At 47.4% G+C, this 19,842-nt stretch overlaps 1 protein-coding gene across 1 annotated transcript in view; it reads right to left on the bottom strand.

Moving 5' to 3' along the window:
* BMERB1 (bMERB domain containing 1) overlaps positions 1 to 19,842 on the bottom strand; it is a 162,383-nt gene that overhangs the window by 16,181 nt on the left and 126,360 nt on the right. The window contains exon 3 of the mRNA XM_002755898.6: positions 5,034 to 5,107. Within this exon, the coding sequence (XP_002755944.1) occupies positions 5,034 to 5,107 (74 nt within the window). The remainder of the gene's footprint in view (positions 1 to 5,033; positions 5,108 to 19,842) is intronic.

Raw genomic sequence — 19,842 nt, 5'->3', positions numbered from 1 at the left:
TAGACATCAGATAAGGGAAGACTGAAGACTGAATTCTATCTTTCCCTTTTCTAAATATCTTCCTGAGAGGCTTGGAGGGAATCAAACCCACAGGCCAGGATTTTCTGCTGATCCCCAATTTTTATCATTTTAATTTTTTATTTTCTTTCTTTAAGGCAGAGTCTTGCTCTGTTGCCCAGGCTGGAGTGCAGTGGCACAATCTTGGCTCACTGCAACCTCCCTCTCCTGAGTTCAAGCAATTCTTCTGACTCAGCCTCCTGAATACCTGGAATTACAGGCAGGTGCCATGATGCCTGGCTAATTTCTGTTATTTTAGTAGAGACTGTGGCCTTGCCATGTTGGCCAGGCTGATCTCAAACTCTTAGCCTCAAGCAATCTGGCCACCTCAGCCTCCCAAAGTGCTGGCATTATATGCATGAGCCACTGTGCCTGGCTTTGACCTTGGTTTTTAAACAAAGCTTCTCTTTCTTAACGAATTAGAAAATTAGCAAATTAGAAAATCTTCCAATCTACCTATGAGCTGTAAGCCCCAGCCTCAAGGTATGCAGCCCTTTTAGGCCAAAACCAGTGTGTAATCTCCATGTTTGTTTTACAATTTTGCCTGTAACTTCTGCTTGACTGAAATTTATCCCTGCCTTTAAAAAACCCTTACTGAAACTGCCATCGCAAGATTATAACTGCGATAGTGAAAGAGATTCAACCTAATCAACTCCATCTTGCTTCTAACTTCCAGGCTGTCCTTGTTCATTCCTGGGCATAGGCTGAACTAACTTTGGGAGGAACTTAGTTTACAGTTTAAAGCAAAGACGTTAACGGCCCTTTCCCAGAATAAACTCCCTTTCTGCACGGGAACTAGACTGCATTTGTAGGCGATATGGTTAGGCTTTGCATCCTCACCCAAAACCCATCTTGAATTATGATCCCCATGATCCCCAGGCATCAAAGGAAGAGACCAGGTATTGGGTAGTTCCTCCTGTATTCATTGCCCTTCCTGCCACCTTGTGGCACGAAGGGGAATGAATAAAACATACCTGAGATTGGGCAATTTATAAAGAAAAAGAGGTTTAATGGACTCACAGTTCCATGTGTCTGGGGAGGCCTCACAATCAGGGCAGAAGGCAAAAGGCACATCTTACATGGTGGCAGGCAAGAGAGAAAATGAGAACCAAGCGAAAGGGAAAATCCCTTACAAAAGCATCAGATCTTGTGAGACTTATTCACTACCATGAGAAAGTTTGGGGAAACTGCCCTCCCATGATTCATTTATCTCCCACCAGGTCCCTCCCACAAAACATGGGAATTATCGGAGCTACAACTGAGGATGAGATTTGGGTGGAGACACAGCCAAACCGTGTCACTAGTTGAGTTCTATTACAATGCCAGAGTCCAAAGCCAACAATGCCAGATCAGCTGCACTGGGATTTCTAGTGGGTGGTGAATAGACTCTGGTACTTTTCCCCCATTCCTTTGTTGTTTTATGTTTGACATTTAACTTTTTTGTTTTGTTAACAGCTTTATTGCAATATGATTCACACACCATGCAGTTCATCTATTCCAAGTGTATTTGCAGAGTTATGCAACCATCACCACAATCCATTTTAGAACATTTTAATCACCCCCAAAAGAAACCCCATACCCACTAGCTGTCACTCTCTTTCAATTAGGAGTCTATTCACTCATTTATTCTCATGGCCTGTACAGTGCTGGGCACGTAGTAATGCTCATGAAAGCTAGAGGATTCAGTTCTACTGTCATCGCACACACTACCCTTACAACAAGACTCTGTCAAACACTCCTACACCTTGCATTTGTTATTTATGGGATGTTCACAACAACCATGCGGAGGTGCTATTATTGGCCTCATTTTCCAAACAAGGAATTCAAGACGCAGAGAAATTAAGTCGTGAACTTTCACGAAGTTCACCTACCTACTAAGGCTGAATTCAAACCCAAAATACTGCACCCTAATTACTAAAGTAGTAGCTCTTATGTGGCAACTATAGGCTGCAAAGTGTCTTAGAAGGTCTCAGTCTCAAAGTTTATTTTGCCAAAGTTAAGGAGGTGCCTGGGAAAAAGAGACAGAGGCAATAGTAGGATCCTTGGTCTGTGCTTTTTCCTGCAAAGGACTTTAAAGACTTCAATATTTAAAGGGAAAAGAGAGGGCAGGAAGGGGAGGATTGCATTCTCTGGCCCTCAGTGAATCTACATTTTACACAGGATAAAGGAGTAGAGGAGGAAGTCAGATATGCATTTGTCTCCGGATGGGTGGAGGAATGATAATTCTAGTCTTGTCTTTGTCCCCTACCTATGAGGATAAGCTGTTAATTTACATTGTCAGGGTGAGGGAGGCCCCCTGGGAAGTTGGTGGCCTTCTATCTTGCAGCTATCTGTTCAGGAAAAAAAGAAAAGCAGTTTTTTGCATAACTCACAGTTCCCAAGCTTAACTTTTCCTTTTGGTATAGTGAATTTGGGGTCCTGGGACTTTATTTTCCTTGCACTGGGCAATGTTGAATGCTCCCCAATTTCACTTGGGGTACATTCAGCAACATCTGGATGTCTGTATACATTTTTGATTGTCACTGTCAGAGGGGTTTGAAGCAGAGCAACTCCATTTTGAATAGGGGCTGGGTAAAATAAGGCTGAGACCTACTGGGCTGCAAGTCTAGGAGGTAAGGCATTCTAAGTCACAGGATGTGGCAGGAGGCTGGCACAAGATACAGGTCACAGAGACCTTCCTGATAAACCAGTATCAGTAAAGAGGCTGACCAAATCCCACCAAAAACAAGATGGTGACGAAAGTGACCTTTGGTGGTCCTCACTGCTAATTATAATGTATTAGAATGTTAAGAGGCGCTCCCACCAGCACCGTGACAGTTTACAAATGCCATGGCAACATCAGGAAATTACCCTATATGGTCTAAAAAGGGGAGGAACCCTCAGTTCTGGGAATTGCACACCCCTTTCCCAGAAAACTCATGAATAATCCACCCCTCGTTCAGCATGTAATCACTAAATAGCTGTAAGTATAAATAGTTGCTCAGACCAAGCTGCTGCTCTGCCTATGGAGTAGCCATTGTTTTATTCCTTTGGTTTCTTATAAACTTGCTTTCACTTTGCTCTACAGACTCGCCCCAAATTCTTTCTTGCTCTTGTCCAAAAACCTTGGGGTCTGGATCAGGATCCCTTTCTGGTAACACCACCACTATGGGATGGGGGGAGGTAGGTTGTGCTAATGGCCAGTAGTAGGTAGAGAGGCCAGGGATGAAACTCAGCATCCCACAAGACACAACACAGAGCCCCGCATCCCCAACAAAAAACGATCAACCTCAAAGGATGATATCAACATTTGTCAGTCCCAGATGTCAATAGTTCAAGCTTGGGAAACGCGGCTCTAAGGCTCATCATGCTGCACTTACAGCTCAGTAATTACTGCCACTTATGGGTGCCCATTGTGTGCTGGGCCCAGTCTCTTTCTACTAACTTGTGAGCTCCTTGAAAGTAGAGAACCGTTCTCTGTTCATCACTGCACGCCCAGCACCGTGGTTCAGGGCTTGCTGCAGAATGGCCTCTTGGGACGTACTTACTGAACTGACAGCATGGCAAAAACATTCAAGTCAAGGACAATGGTGAGTGCTTATGTGGCCTCAGTGAAAACGCCTTTGCAAAAATGATAACAGTGAGAGAATTATGACCGTGAAAGGGATCTGCTCTAACCAACCCCATCTTGCCTTTAGCTTCCAAATTGCCCTTAATCATTCCCAGGCTTAGGCCAAGCTATCTTTGGGAGACATTTAGTTTATGGTTTAAATGATTATAACCCTTCTCAACAACTAAACTGCCTTTGTAAAGCTAATAAAAGGCCACCATGTTTAGAAGGATGGGAGGTGGCTGAATTCTGCTGAGGCACAGATATAAATAACTACAGCCATTATTCCAGAGGTCGCAAGATTCACAACTTCCCCAATTATTCCTGCAGATAACATCACTTTTGCAGAACCTAAGATCAGCCTTTTGAGATACCTTTTTAGATGTTTGCATTTCTGATGACCAATGGCTCCACCTGGACCTGCCACCCAGAGGTGGACTTAGCACCCTCGAGAACCATTTTTCACACCCCTATGACTGCAGCCCCAACCCATCAGCAGCACCATTCTCATAGAGCTTGGATGTGTGTCCCCACCCAAATCTCATACTGCAATGTGATGCCCAGTGTTGGAGGTGTGGCCTGACGAGAGGTGATTGGTGTGGCACCTCCCCCTCACTTTCTTGTTCCTGCTCTGGTCATGTGACATGCCTGCTCCCTTGTCTTCTGCTGTGATTGTAAGTTTCCTGAAGACTTCCAGGGGCTGAGCAGACACCAGCATCATGCTTCTGGTACAGCCTGTAGAACTTCAGCCAATTTAAGCTTTGTTTCTTTATAAATTACTCAGGTATTTCTTTTTTCTTTTTCTTTTCTTTTGAGTCAGAGTCTTGCTCTGTCGCCAAGGCTGGAGTGTAGTGGTGCAATCTCACCTCACTGCAGCTTCCACATCCTGGGTTCAAGCAATTCTCTCACCTCAGCCTCCTGAGTAGCTGGGATTACAGGCACCCGCCACCACCCCTGGCTAGTTTTCTTATTTTTAGTAGAGATGGGGTTTCACTGTTAGCCAGGCTGTTCTCAAAGTCCTGACCTCAAGTGATCTGCCCGCCTTGGCCTTCCAACGTGCTGGGATTACAGGCATGAGCCACCGGGCCCAGCCTCTTTATATTTATACTCAATGAATTAGGTCCTCTTACTGTCACTACCCAATTTTCAGAGGAGGAGAAACTGAGTCTGAGAAGTACAGTGACTTGCCCAAGGACAAGAAGGTGATCAGAATTAATTAGGACTTGAACTCAGGTCTGCCTGACTTGAAGTTGTGTTTGAAACATGTGGTTAGGGAGTACTGCATCGTGAGAATTAGGCTCTGTCTTCCAGACCCAGGGGTACAGATGGGCCAGGCTGGGTGCCCCCAGGCATCTTCTTAGCACAGGGTGAAGTTGCAAATGGTTACCTGGGATGGCGACCAAGTTCTGCAGCTCCTGCTTCAAGTCCATGATGTCCTTGCAGAGCTGGATGTCATCCATCCTAGGGAAACAGGACACCACCAACATCAGGGTACATCAGCAGAGCATTACACCCTGAACACCACCCGGTTAACACAAAGAGGGCTGCTGACGGTGGGGCATCTTTTGAGGAAGCTATACATGCTAATTGTAGATGTTTTCCCTCAAAAGGAAAAAGGCAAACACTGCTCAATTATCCCATCACTTAGAGGTGATCAACCACTGTTTTTTATTTTATTTTATTTATTTATTTTTTGAGACAGAGTCTCAGTCTGTCACCCAGGCTGGAGTATAGTGGCATGATCTTGGCTCACTGCAAACTCCACCACCCAGGCTCAAGTAATTCTCCTGCCTCAGCCTCTCAAGTAGCTGGGATTACAGATATCTGCCACCATGCCCAGCTGTTTTTTTTTTTTTTTTTCCTTTTTGTATTTTTAATAGAGATAGGGTTTCATCATGTTGGCCAGGCTGGTCTTGAACTCCTGGCCTCAAGTGATCTGCCCACCTCGGCCTCCCAAAGTGCTGAGATTATAGGCATGAGCCACCGTGCCAAGCCATCAGTCACTGTTAATAACACCTCGATAGAGGTCCTTCCAGTCTTCATGTGCCTGGCTTTGGTTTGCTGGATTGAAGCTTACCCCACAGCCTCTGAGTCTGCCGGGACAGTGGCCACTCATCTCATTCAAGACATCGTCCCACGTTTTGGACTCCCGGCCACCATACAGTCAGACAACGGCCCAGCCTTTATCTCCAAAGTCACTAATGCTGTTTCTACCTCTCTAGGAATTCAGTGGAAGCTACACGCCGCCTACCATCCTCAGTCCTCTGGTAAGGTGGAACGGGCCAATGGCCTAATAAAGGAGCATCTGACCAAGCTCATGCTTGAGCTCCACCAATCCTGGGTAACCTTGCTTCCTATTGCCCTCACCAGGTTAAGAGCAAGCCCCCGAGGCCCATCACAGCTTAGCCCGTTTGAGCTGCTGTATGGTCGTCCCTTCCTACTTTCAACTCCCCCACCGCCAGAAACCACTCCTCTAGACAGTTACCTCCCCTACTTTACTCTCCTTCGCAACCTTCTCCGAGAGCACGCCGACGCTTCTCTTCCCCAACCCACCCAGCCATCTGAAAATACACAAAAAGTCTCCCCCGGGGACTCAATTCTTATTAAATCCCTCTCCCCAAAGCCCCTCGCCCCCAAGTGGGAGGGACCATATACTGTCATCCTCACTACTCCATCGGCCATAAAAGTCGCTGAAGTCCCATCTTGGGTTCACCTGTCTCGGGTAAAAAAGGCCCCTCAAGGACCCTCTTCATGCTGGAAGGCTGTTCCTACTGGCCCTTTATCTGTCAAACTTACCAGGGCCTAGCAGCCACACCCCCTACAGATGGAGATTTTTCCTAACTGAAAACTATACCAAAACCACCTTTATCTGTAACACCCCCCCATACAGCCACAACCATCTCCTTGCAACTGCTGACTGTCCCGCAGCCGGGTGCCAAAGCGCCATATACCTAAACTTCACTAAATTCTACAATGTCCGTGAAGGAATTGGGGTTTTACCTGTCATATGCTTCAACTATGACCAACCATCAGGAAAATGCAGTGATACTCCCTGGCGCTCCTGCATGGGCTGCACCTGGGGCTACTGTTCCCTACATGCAGCCCTTGACATACAGCGGCACCCAAACATTCCTGCCCGGCTCAAAATTGTTCCAGACGTAGATGGAGAAGGAAATGTCAGAACCGGTTATACACGGTATTCTCTTCTCATACCTGACCCTTGGAATGACCGGTGGAAAAGCCCCCAGAAAGCTGCCCTATATGACCTCGGCACCACCGCATATCCCTCCTCCCACCTGTATATTTGGCGGGCATACGTACGCACAGCCCACCAAGTCCATTCCGCTATTAACCTACAAGAACAATCACTAAATACCCAACTGCAACCACAATCGTCTCCGTTTTCCTGGCTAACCTTTCTCAAAGAAGGAATCAAGTTAGCTAACATCTCAGGATTAGCGGACCTAACCTCATGCCTCATGTGTGCCTCCTTAGGACAGACTCCCTTCGTCGCAGTCCCCTACCCCATCCCTCTCAACCTTTCGGCCTCAACTTCTCCCTTCTCCCCCATCAAGGAAGTAAACCTCTACACTCCACCTGGTTTTACACAGCTACCAGTATGCTACTCCCTAGGCCGGACCTACCCCAACTGGAACAAAACCATACTGGTAACCACCAATCTGACAGCTCCAAAGGGAACCTTCTTCTGGTGCAACAGACCCTCACAAAAACTCTCCACACCGGCCAATCCCCGACTCTCTTATGCCTCCCAGTGACCTTAGTCCCCCGACTCACTATATGTTCCTCAGCCGAATCCCAAATGCTACAAGCGCCGCTCCACCGCACCCGGCGGGCTGCTTTTCTGCCCCAGCCGTAGGCATCTCCCTGGCAACCTCGGCACTTGCGGCTGGACTGGGAGGAGGGGCACTAGCCCACTCTCGCCAAGCAATAGCCCGGCTAACCTCACAATTCCAAAGGGCTGTTGATGACTCTGCTGAGTCGTTAGCATCTCTCCAACGACAGATTACCTCAGTTGCCCAAGTTGCCTTACAGAACCGCAGAGCCCTGGACCTGCTCACCGCCGAGCGCGGGGGGACCTGCATCTTCCTACAGGAAGAGTGCTGTGACTACATCAATGCATCCGGCCTAGTAGAAACCCGAATCGAGAGCCTCCAGAGACTCAGAACTAACCTGCAGAGTCAGAAGTTCTCGGCTGAAGCCACGGCGTGGTGGTCTTCCTCTATGTATACCCTCTTGTCCCCGCTGCTTGGGCCCCTAGTAGCCGTTTGCCTAATCTTACTTATCGCTCCTTGCTTTCTACAGTTCCTACAGCGGCGCTTTCAAGAACTGACTCGAGTCACCATCCACCAGATGCTGCTCCAACCCCACCCTGAACGAGTGCTGGAAGCGGACCTCTCCCTGAACACCCAGGCTCCTTAGGAAAAGAGACCTCTTCAGAACCCCCCGTAGACCCTTGTCAGCAGGAAGTAGCCAGAGAGACAACCGACGCCCCTGACCCCCTCTTTTCTTCTTTTCTTTTAAGGAGTCGGGAATGTTTGGAAAACTCTGCCCCTACCGTGAAAGGTCTCTTCCCCTCCCCCACAAAGAGGCTCCCTTATCTCTCACTCTACATACCGCCCCAGCCTTCCCGCCCGGCCGCAGCCACCTCCCGCCCGGCAACCGGCTGACCAATCACCGTCTGCCTCATCAGCACTCCCCGGCTTCCCGCCGCCCGGCTTCTGCCTCATCAGCACTCCCCGGCTTCCCGCCCCCCGGCTTCTGCCTCATCAGCACTCCCCGGCTTCCCGCCGCCCGGCTTCTGCCTCATCAGCACTCCCCGGCTTCTGCCTCATCAGCACTCCCCGGCTTCCCGCCGCCCGGCTTCTGCCTCATCAGCACTCCCCGGCTTCTGCCTCATCAGCACTCCCCGGCTTCTGCCTCATCAGCACTCCCCGGCTTCTGCCTCATCAGCACTCCCCGGCTTCCCGCCGCCCGGCTTCTGCCTCATCAGCACTCCCCGGCTTCTGCCTCATCAGCACTCCCCGGCTTCCCGCCGCCCGGCTTCTGCCTCATCAGCACTCCCCGGCTTCTGCCTCATCAGCACTCCCCGGCTTCCCGCCGCCCGGCTTCTGCCTCATCAGCACTCCCCGGCTTCCCGCCGCCCGGCTTCTGCCTCATCAGCACTCCCCGGCTTCCCGCCGCCCGGCTTCTGCCTCATCAGCACTCCCCGGCTTCCCACCGCCCAGCGGTTCAAATTGACCAACCGTTGCCCGCCACCTCGGCTCTCTCAGCTCCCCACTCCCTCAGCCCTTCAGCCCCCTATAAAAGAACCCTGCTCCTCTGAGCGGCGCGGCCATTTTCCTCTTCCCGGCTGGTCCGCCTGGAGGCTCTTTCCTCTCAATAAAGCCTGAACTTAAGACTTTCTTCTAACCTGCGGTCCGGTTTTTTCCCGAACGAGCTCAGTTCTCCCGCAGAGGGTAGGTCGGACACTGGGCTCAAAGGATCCTCCCCCCTCTGCACAACCCCTCCCAACCCTGGCCCTATACCGAGTAGCTGGGGCTATAGGCTAATTTTTGAACAATTTTTTTGTAGAAACAGGGACCTCGCTATGTTGCCCAGGCTGGTCCTGGATTCCTGGCTTCAAGCAATTGTCCCACCTCAAAGCTGGGATATAGGTGTGAGCCACTGCACCCAGCTGCCTCCAGATTTTAAAAAATGGACATGCTTATCCCACAATATATGATTCCATTGTTACTGTACAAAAATGTTCTGTAATTTGCTTTTTTCAATTTAATAATTTTTAATAGTCTTGGGCATCTTTCCATATCAGTATATGCAAATCATATTTGTAGTGGCTGCATAGTATACTATTTGTAGATATACAGTGATATATTTTATTTTTGTTTATTTTAATTTTAATATATTTTTTTTAGACAGAGTCTTGCTGTCTTGCCCAGGCTGGAATGCAGTGGTGCAATCTTGACTCACTGCAACCTCCACCTCCCAGATTCAAGTGATTCTCTGGCTTCAGCCTCAGAGTAGGTGGGATTACAGGCGTGAGCCACCCCACCTGGCTGATATACAGTGATCTATTTAACTATAATGTATTTAACTATTCCCCTATTTATAGGCATCTGAGTTGTTTCCTGATACATTTCTAGGATAAATTACTAGAAATGCAATTGCTGGGTCTGAGTGACATGAACACTTATATTTTAGTAGGAAACTCCAAACTGCCCCCCAGAGAGATTGTATATCACATTCCCAACAGTGTGGTGGTTGGGGGCGGTGGGTGCTGGCTCCTGTAATCTCAGCAATTGGGTTGCTTTTGCAACCCAGTTTTGCATTACACATTATTCTAGTTTTGTGTGTATGCTACAAAAATTAACTCATCTTACTGTAAACAATATTTGTAATGGCTGTCTGCAGTTTCACAAAGGAGAATCATTGAGATTGTGCTAATTATGCCCTCATCTTGATTAGTAAAGCTGGCTTTTCAGGATGTTGGAGCAATTTTGGCTACTGTAGGATGAACATCAGTGCCTGTAATGCTTTTTCTCCATGTTGGATTTGGGGTTTAGATTCTCAGAACTGGAACTACTATGTACAAAGGGCTTGTTATTTCCAGAGCTGTTGAGATACATCTTCAAATTGCTTCCCGGTGATACAGAAGTTCACATTCACTCGCATGTCTTTGTTTTTTTTATTCTTGTTCTTTTGCTTTTTGAGACAGAGTCCTGCTCTATCACCCAAGGCACAATCATAGCTCATTGCAGCCCTGAACTCCTGGGCTCAAGTGGTCTTCCCACCTCAGCCTCCAAAGTAGCTGGCACTACAGGTGTGCAGCCACCATGTCCAGCTAATTCTTTTTTTAACTTTTAAATTCTTCATAGAGATGAAGTCTTGCTGTTTCCCAGGTTGGTCTCAAACTCCTGGACTCAAGTGATTCTCCCACCTCGGCCTTCCAAAGTGCTGGGATTACAGGTATGAGCCTCTCTACTGAACATCTACTATGTCGGGCACTGTTGTCATCTCTGGGGCTTGCAGCAGCAAAGAAGACCTAGCCCTCACGAAGATGACGTTTGCTAGCAGAGACAGAAGGTAAACACAAATACAATACTTCAGATGTTACAAAGAAGGTGAGTGATGGAGTGGGTCACTTGGAGCCAATATCTTACTTTGCTTCTGACAACTGTCCTAGGAAAAGCCAGAGAACAGCAATCATATTTTCATTTTATTCATGCAGAAACGGGTAAAGAGGCTCAACTGAGTACACACAGCTCATGGGAACAGGAGCAGAACTGGAAATCGACCCTTGGAGTCTGAGTCCACTGATCTTTCTGCCTCATTCCTCAGGGTCTACATCAAGGACTGAAAGGAGTCAGCAGATTCCTTTCAGCAGTGCCATCTGTAGACCAGCATGGGGCCCTGTCTTAGTCTGTTGAGTGTTGCTATCAAGGAATGCCTGTGGTTGGATACTTTATAAAGACAAGAGGTTTATTTGGCTCATGATTCTGCTGGCTGGAAGATGGGACATCTGGCAAGGGCCTCAAACTGACTACACTCATGGGAGTGAAAGGGAGCCCATGTGTGCACAGATCACAGGGCAAGAGGGAAAGCAAGAGAGAGGGGGAGGTGCCAGGCTTTTTTTAACCACCAGCTGTCCAGGAACTAAAAGAGGGAGAACTCGCTAACCCCCACCTCCCAGGGAGAGCTTAATCTATTCCTGAGGGATCCACCTCCGTGACCCAAACACCTCCCACTAGGCCCTGTGATATCATTTGGATCTGTGTCCCGGCCCAATTTCATGTCAAATTGTAATCCTAATGGTGGAGGGGGGGCCTGGTGGGAGGTGACTGGATCATGGGGGTGGATATCTCCCTTGCTGTTCTCATGATAGTGAGTGAGTTCTCACGAGATCTGGTTGTGTAAATGTGGGTAGCACCCCTGCCCCTTGCTCTCTTCCTCCTTCTCCAGCCATGTAAGATGTGCCTGCTTCACGTTCACCTTCCACCATGATTGTAAGTTTCCTGAGGCCTCCCAGCCATGCTTCCTGTACAGCCTGTGGAACTGCAAGTCAATTAAACTTATTTTCTGTAAAAATTACCCAATCTCAGGTACTTAAAAAATTTTTTTTATAGTAGACGTAGAGTTACACCATGTTGCCTAAGCTGGTTGCAAACTCCTTGGCTTAAGTGATCCACCCACTTCAGCCTCCCAAAGTGCTGGGATTACCAGCGTGAGCCACTGTGCCCGGCCTCAGGACGTTCTTTACAGAAATGTGAGCATAGACTAATTTCCACATGAGATTTAAAGGGGACAAACATACAAACCACGGCAGGGCCCCTTGCTTTTGCCACACAAGAACAACTCATGCTGTCCATTCTAATCTCAGCATCCTAGTTTCAGGACAAGAGGCAGGAACGCCTTGCTTCAGCCTGCATCTCTTGTTGCCAGAGGCACGCCAAGAATTTTTCAAACCCCACCCTGGAATGTCCTAGCAGGTGACAGCTGCCTCGAATGAGTATGGGCTTGCCAAGAGAACATAGACTGTTCCCATGGGTTTCTATCAGCGATCGCTCAGCTGGAGGGACTTCGGATGCTTTTGCAGAGATCAGGTTCTATCAGTGCAATCTTGGTCCCAGGGATGTTTGGCAATGCCTGGAGACGTATTTGGTTATTATAATTGAGTGTGTGTTGGCAGGGGCTGTGCTTGCTACTGACATCTGGTGGGTAGAGACCAGGGACACTGCTAACCATGTTACTGTGCACAGAACTGTTCCCACAACAGAGTGAGCCAGCCACCATGACGATCACACTGAAGTTGAGGAATCTTGGATTCTAACCACAGAATTAGCACATTCTTGAGAATTTTCGAGAGGTAAGAGAGGAAAAGATGGAGAAAGGACAAAAGGAGGACAGGTAGTGAGGAGGAGGCAGAGTTTTGGCACCAAACACCTATGGCTCAAAGGGGCCGTGGTGCAGTGACTTCCTTCTCTGTCTCACTTAACTCATCTGTAGTTATTTATTTTTCTTTTCTTTTTTTTTTTGAGACAGAGTTTTGCTCTTGTTGACTAGGCTGGAGTGCAATGGCTGGAGTGCAGTGGCACAATCTCAGCTCACTGCAGCTTAGCCTCCCAGGTTCAAGTGATTCTCCTGCATCAGCCTCCCAAGTAGCCAAGATTACAGACATGTGCCACCAGGCCCAGCCAATTTTTTTTTTTTTTTTAGTAGAGATGAGGTTTCACCATGTTGGTCAGGCTGGTCTCTAATGGTGATCCATCCACCTTGGCCTCCCAAAGTGCTGGGATTACAGGTGTGAGCCACCGCACCTGGCTGTCATTTTGTATATAGGAATGAGGGCAGTACTACTTGCTGGGATTACTATGCACATCAAACATTGAGCACAGTGTTTGGGACCTATACAGTCAAATGCCCAATACATGCTATCTAATATTATTATGTTTTCAGAGACAGGGTCTTGCTCTATCACCCAGGCTGGAGTTCAGCAGTGCAATCATAGCTCACTGCAGCCTCAAACTCCTGGGCTCAAAGGATTCTCCTGCCTCGGCCTCCCAAGTAGCTAGGACTACAAGCATATATGCCTACACTCGGTGAATTTTTTAATTTTTTGTAGAGATGGGATCTTGCTAGGTTGGCCAAGATGGTCTTGAACTCTTAGCCTCAAGCAATCCTCCTGCCTTGGCCTCCCAAAGCACTAGGATTATAGGCATGAGCTACCACCCTTGGCCTTTACTATTATCATTAGCTGTGAGAAAGAAGCAGAGAATGGCCGGGCACAGTGGCTCACACTATAATCCCAGCACTTTGGGAGGCTGAGGCAGGAGGATCACTTGAAGTCAGGAGTTCAAGACCAGCCTAGCCAACATGGTGAGACCCTGTCTCTACTAAAAATACAAAAATGAGCTGGGTGTAGTGGCACATGCCTGTAATCCCAGCTTCTCTGGAGGTTGAGCCAGGAGAATTGCATGAACTCGGGAAGCAGAGGTTGCAGTGAGCCAAGATCACACCACTGCACTCCAGCCTGGGCAACCGAACAAGACTCCATCTCAAAAAAAAAAAAAAAAATAGATAAATAAAAAATAAAGAAGCAGAGAAAAAAAGGAAAGATAAAAGGATGCAGAAGAAGAAGCACTATTTCTGAGGAATGGAGCAAACATGTAAAACCTTTTTTTTTTTTTTTGAGACGTAGTCTTGCTCTATTGCCATTGATGGAATGCAGTAATGCAGTGGTGCGATCTTGGCTCACTGCAACCTCTGCCTCCTGGATTCAAGCAATCCCCTGCTTCAGCCTCCTGAGGTAAAACCTTTTAAAAAATAACTTTCAGTGATTATAGTCCTCTTTATAAAAGTTCGTATTTTTATTTTTATTTGAGAAAGGGTCTGGCTCTGTCACCCAGGCCGGGAGTGCAGTGGTCCAATACTGGCTCACTGCAATCTCTGCCTCCTGAACTCAAGCCATCCTCCCTCCTCAGCCTCTGAAGTCTGGGAATATACACAGCACCACCATGCCCAGATAATCTTTTGTATTTTTGGTAGAGATGGGGCTTCACCATGTTGACCAGGCTGGTCTCAAAGTCCTGGGCTCAAGTGATCCATCCACCTCAGCCTCCCAAAGTGCTGGGATTATGGGCATGAGCCACTATGTCTGGCCAATAAAAGTTTGTAAATAGCATTTTTATCAGATTGTAGAATGGATCCCTAATCATTGTAGAAATTTTGGAAAATACAAACAAGTACAAAGAGGGAAGCTGAAAGTATGCATAACCTTGACCTACATGTGACAGAGGCCACTTCTACTCCGGGGCTTTTGGTGGCTTTCACACCAGTCTTTATCCTCCATGTAACCAAAGGGTGGCAGGCTTGCCCTGGGGGCCTTTGCCCTGGCGCTTTGTCCCTCTCTAGGCTACACTTAACGTGTCATTGAATCCTCCCAAGAGACCCAAGCCCACAACCCATTGACAAGCAAGGTGGAATTCTACAGACGAGCTGACTGGAGTCACGCTGCAGGACTCCATCAATGTCCCTGTGAGATGGCTCTGCTTTCCTCATGCCCTATCTCTTCTCTCCCTCTCTCTACCTCTTCCACACAAAGAAGAACCATCAGGTCCTAAATCAAGCTTGTCCAAATCTGGCCCAGGATGGCTTTGAAGGTGGTCCAACACAATTTTGTAAACTTTCTTAAAACATTATGAAATTTTTTGGTGATTTTTTAAATTAGCTTATCAGCTATTATTACTGTTAGTGTATTTTATGTGTGGCCCAAGACAATTCTTTCATTGTGGCCCAGGGAAGCCAAAAGATTAGACACTGTTGTCCTGAATCATTCAGCTTTGTTCTTCAACTTACAAATCCCAGAAGGACCCCAAAGGACTGAGGTTTTGGCAAAACAGAAAGCCTCATGGTCCTTTGAACATCCCCTCAAGAAAGCTTGTCCCCCCACCCCAAGATGTCCATCAAGGTTAGGTGTCCATTCACCTAACTAAAAATCAAATCTTTTTCTGGAAGATGGAAGGATGGGTTCTGCCATTAAGGAAAACAAGAAGTCAGCATTTAGAGAGCATTTACTACGAGCCAGGCATCACGCTCAGCACTTTCTGTGCATAAATTCACCTAGACCCTCACAGCAGTCCAGGAAGAGAGACATTATTTTAAGCCCCATTTTACAGATGAGTACACAGAGGTTAAGCAACGCACCCAAAGTTCCGTACTGGTAAGTGACCTTCGAGATTCAGCCCTAGCTCCTGCTCTTGACAATTTCACTGTGTTGTCTCTTCTACATATGGCTGCATGAGTTGCAGACCTTCACCTCCCCCTTTCTCCCAGAGCTCTCATTTGTCCAGGAGGCAACCTGCCCAGCCTTGATGGAAGCCAGTCACAAAATCCCATTTGCTTTGGCCAGACACGCACTTTTCCTGGCTCTCTTGCAACTAGAAGTAGCCATGATGTCTTCTCTGGGCCAATTCAATGCTAGAGTAGGTATGCTTGGGTCGGCTTCTGGGAAGGATGATTAGGGCCTTGCATCCTCACCGCTCCTGGTCCTAAGCTCCTATAGCTTCTCAGGTGAGGATGGTGAAACTGAATGCTAACCTGATTAAGCCCACCAAACTTCACTTGCCTTGCTTGCTTTTAACCACTTACTTCTAGCTGATCTTAAAACTTAGATAGCTAAAACAGTAGATAACTAAACCCCCCACTGGCTTCCTTATATATGTCACTATGTGTCATTATGGTACGTTTATGTCATATGTCACATACATGTCTTTGGGACACACATGTCACTATGATAATGGTTGCTTAAAGTTGTTTTTCCGGACTATGGGGGCAGCTCTTGTCCAGTTCAAACCCGTTGAGATCAACGACCCTTCAACTGAACCTGTGCAAAGGCTGGAGATCATGGTAATGAGATCATGGTAATGATGCCATTTTCTGAACACGCATCCTATGAAAAGCCAGGAAGCTTGGCTGCGTATGTGCAGATGGCCAATGACCTCACTTTTCCTTGCCTCCAATTCCCTTTCCCCACACTTTAGACCACCTGCTCCTTTATTCCATAAAGTTCTGGGAAGAGGTCTTGACATGTATGTGACAGATTATATATTGCTTACTGAGAAACGATAGCAAGGAACACCAAGCCATCTCCAGGCAGAAAACTGCTAAAATAGTGAGTAATATGCACCAGTCATGCGCTAGTTAAACCAGTTCCCAAAACGCAGAATACATGACCTTGTCCCCATTGCTGACTCGCAAAGAATGCTTTCTAGCTTATTTCTATCTTAGTGGTGAACTGGCACTATCTCCCTATTTAGTCTATCTTTATTCTATGAAGAAACACTGAACACCTGCTTAGTAAAAATAACCACAGCTGGGCATGGTGGCTCACACCTGTAATCCTAGCACTTTAGGAGGCTGAGGTGGGCGGATCACAAGGTCAAGAGATGGAGACCATCCTGGCCAACATGGTGAAACTCCATCTCTACTAAAAAAAACACAAAAATTAGCCGGGTGTAGTGGCACGCGCCTGTGGTCCCAGCTACTCGGGAGGCTGAGGCGGAAGAATCGCTTGAACCCAGGAGGTGGAGGTTGCAGTGAGCTGAATTGCGCCACTGCACTCCAGCCTGGCAACAGAGCAAGACTCTGTCTAAAAACAAAACAAAACAAAACATAACAAAACAAAAAACACTTGTTCACAAAGAATAAATACGTGGGTCAGAGTCTGCTCTGGGCTTTCAGCTGGGAAGTGCTGTCAGTCAGTAGTCCCTGACGTCCCACTCTGTTTCCCACTTTGTGGTCTGTCTTTGTGTCTGTTTCTTAATTCCTTTGGTGCCGCCTGGGTTGGGGTCTCTATAACCAAGCTGGTCCCAGCAATAAAGATACCTACATCCCATCTTCAGGGAGACACATATGAGACCTTTTCTCCTGCCTCCTTGCTTTGGCTGCATTGGTGTGAATAAATTCTTTTCTTTTGCCAAATCTATCCTAACAGTGATTGGCTTACTATGCATGAGCAGAAGGGGATAGGTTTGCTATCTATGACAGGGGAGGAGAGGAAACAGCCAGACTCTTGATAGCATCCTTGGGCCACCCCACTGACCCCCAGGCCACCTGCATCTGGACTGCTTATCAAGTAAATATTAAATGTCCTTATGACCGAAGTAGTGTGACCAACTGACTTGGTTTGCCTGGGGCTGTCCCATTTTCTGCACTGCAATTTCCAAATCCTTGGAGACCTCTCTGTCCCAGGCAAACAGAGACAGCTGGTCACCCAAGATTTAAGACACAAGTTATCGGATGCTCTGTTACTTGCAGCTGAAGACATTTTCACGGACTTGTGTGTGGATTGGTGCATTTTTAATGCGTATTGGATCAAGACACACCTACATCTGTCCTGCTTATTGCAAGCATGACATCATGATGATTTTCCAACACCATTAAATCATATTGTTCCAAAGGCTTGTAAATAGTTCATGGAAGTTAAACTTGTTAAAAGCATAGCTAGAACTTTGAATAAGCCACAGTAGTCCAGGTCTCTGTACCATTAGGGCTAAACCTGGAAATCAAACTCTGTTGTTTTTGGCTCATTCCAGAGAGAGATGTCATCTTCAAGAACTTGATTAATGCCAGAAGAAAAAGAAAGCCAGCCCATGTCATTCAGCATCTTGGCCTTTCAGGCTGGGACGATGGGGGAAAGTGGGTCATTTTTACCAGCGTTGGGTGGGGAGAGGTGATCAGGCCCTGCTGGAATAATACAGCTGCTGCTTTACAAAATTTCTTTGAAAACAACAGGAAACGGAGGCATCGGTAGCTTGAGTTGCAGCCTAATGGAAACCCAGCAGAGACCACGATGAAGGCAGAGGCAGATTTCCAGAGGGAAGGATTGACTTTTAAAAATAGTCTTTGTTGCCTCCTTTTAAAAATAAGTTATGGAGGCTGTGGGCATCTTAAAACAAGTGAGTAAAAGAAGTAACATCTGACCTTAGAGATGAAACGCTGGTCTAGATTTGGAGCCTGGGTCTGGACAAGCTCTAGCACAACCCGCTGTGAATTTGGGCAAGTCAGCTCCCTCTCTGGTTCTCTGTTTCCTTAGATATAAGATGAGGGGTTTTGGGCTGGGCACAGTGGCTCACCCCTGTAATCCCATCACCCCAGGAGGCTGAGATGGGTGGATCACTTGAGCTCAGGAGTTTGAGACCAGCCTGGGCTATGGGGTGAAACCCCATTATCTACTAAAAAAAAAAAAAAAAAGTTAGCTGGGTGTGGTGGCACATGCCTATAGTCACAGCTACTCGGGAAGCTGAGTCAGGAGAATCACTTGAACCTGGGAGAGGGAAGTTGCAGTGAGCCGGGATCACGGCACTGCACTCCAGCCTGAGCAACAGAGCGAGACTCTGTCTCAAAATATAAATAAGTAAAAATGAAAGGAGGGGTTTAGATGAGCTCTTGAGCCTCATTCTGTGAGCACAGAGTGGATACAACCCACTTCAGACCCAGCCTGGTCTCAGTACCCCCATTGACTGGTTATGAATTCCTTTGCTGCTCTCAGCCTCAGCACTGTCACTGTTGAAAAGGGGTTACACCTTTGTCTTTGGGTTGTATGAGAATCAAACAGCCTTGCGTGTGTGATGCAGGCAGCCCACGGTTTTACACAGGCAGTGTGGGTGTGTAGGAACAGCCACTTCCATCCACCCCTCCACTCTAGGTAAGAAGTCAGCTCACAGAGATTCTCCTGGACTATCTCAGCCAACATTTCTATGCAAAACGTGTGTCTCACCATCACTTTTTTTTTTTTGAGATGGAGTTTCGCTCTTGTCACTCAGGCTAGAGTGCAATAGCAGGATCTTGGGTCACTGCAACCTCTGCCTCCCAGGTTCAAGTGATTCTCCTGCTTCAGCCTCCCAAGTAGCTGGGATAACAGGTGTGTGCCACCATGTTCAGCTAATTTTTGTATTTTGGTACAGATGGGGTTTCACTATGTTGGCCAAGCTGGTCTTGAACTCCCGACCTCAGGCGATTCACCCACCCCAGCCTCCCAAAGTGCTGGAATTACAGGCCTGAGCCACCATGCCCAGCCATCATATGCTCTTTCAATTTCCTCAAATCAAATGATACCAAGATGCTAAACAAGTGCATTGGGTCAGCTTTCGTGGGATTCATGAGCTTAAATGCTATCCCTGGGGAAGGATGAGTGTTGAGAAGTCTCCAGGGAGCCCCAGGCCTCAATCACTTCTTGGCATCTTGCTGGGGACCAAGGGAACAGAGGGGTGCCCACCAGTGGGCTTGGGTGATGTACATAAAAAAGGAATGCCCTCATGTCGCACTCTGGAAGGCCAATCTGCCTGTTTCTCTCCGTGGCTGGTTTAACGGTCTGTGGATTAACATCCACCTGTCACACCAGCCTCTCCTTTCATTATAACCAGACACTTATTCCCAAACCAATGTCACCTTCTTCAGGATCCTTGTTGCCACTCTGCTACCAAACAAATGCCAACTTCCTCAAGCACAGTTCATTCTTCTCTCTTCCAAGGGCTTTCTAGACTGCCTGAGTTTTGATTTTTCTTAGGATAAAAATTGCTAATACTCATCTTTCCTGTATGTATGATATAAAAAAATATGGCTGAGCACAGTGGCTCATGCCTGTAACCTTGGCACTTTGAGGCTGAGGCAGGAGGATTGAC

The sequence above is a fragment of the Callithrix jacchus genome, chromosome 12 (genome assembly GCF_049354715.1).
Source record: "Callithrix jacchus isolate 240 chromosome 12, calJac240_pri, whole genome shotgun sequence".
NCBI classification, from domain to species: domain Eukaryota; kingdom Metazoa; phylum Chordata; class Mammalia; order Primates; family Cebidae; genus Callithrix; species Callithrix jacchus.
Note: the sequence above shows the minus strand (reverse complement) of the source record. Positions and strands in the feature narration are given on the sequence as shown.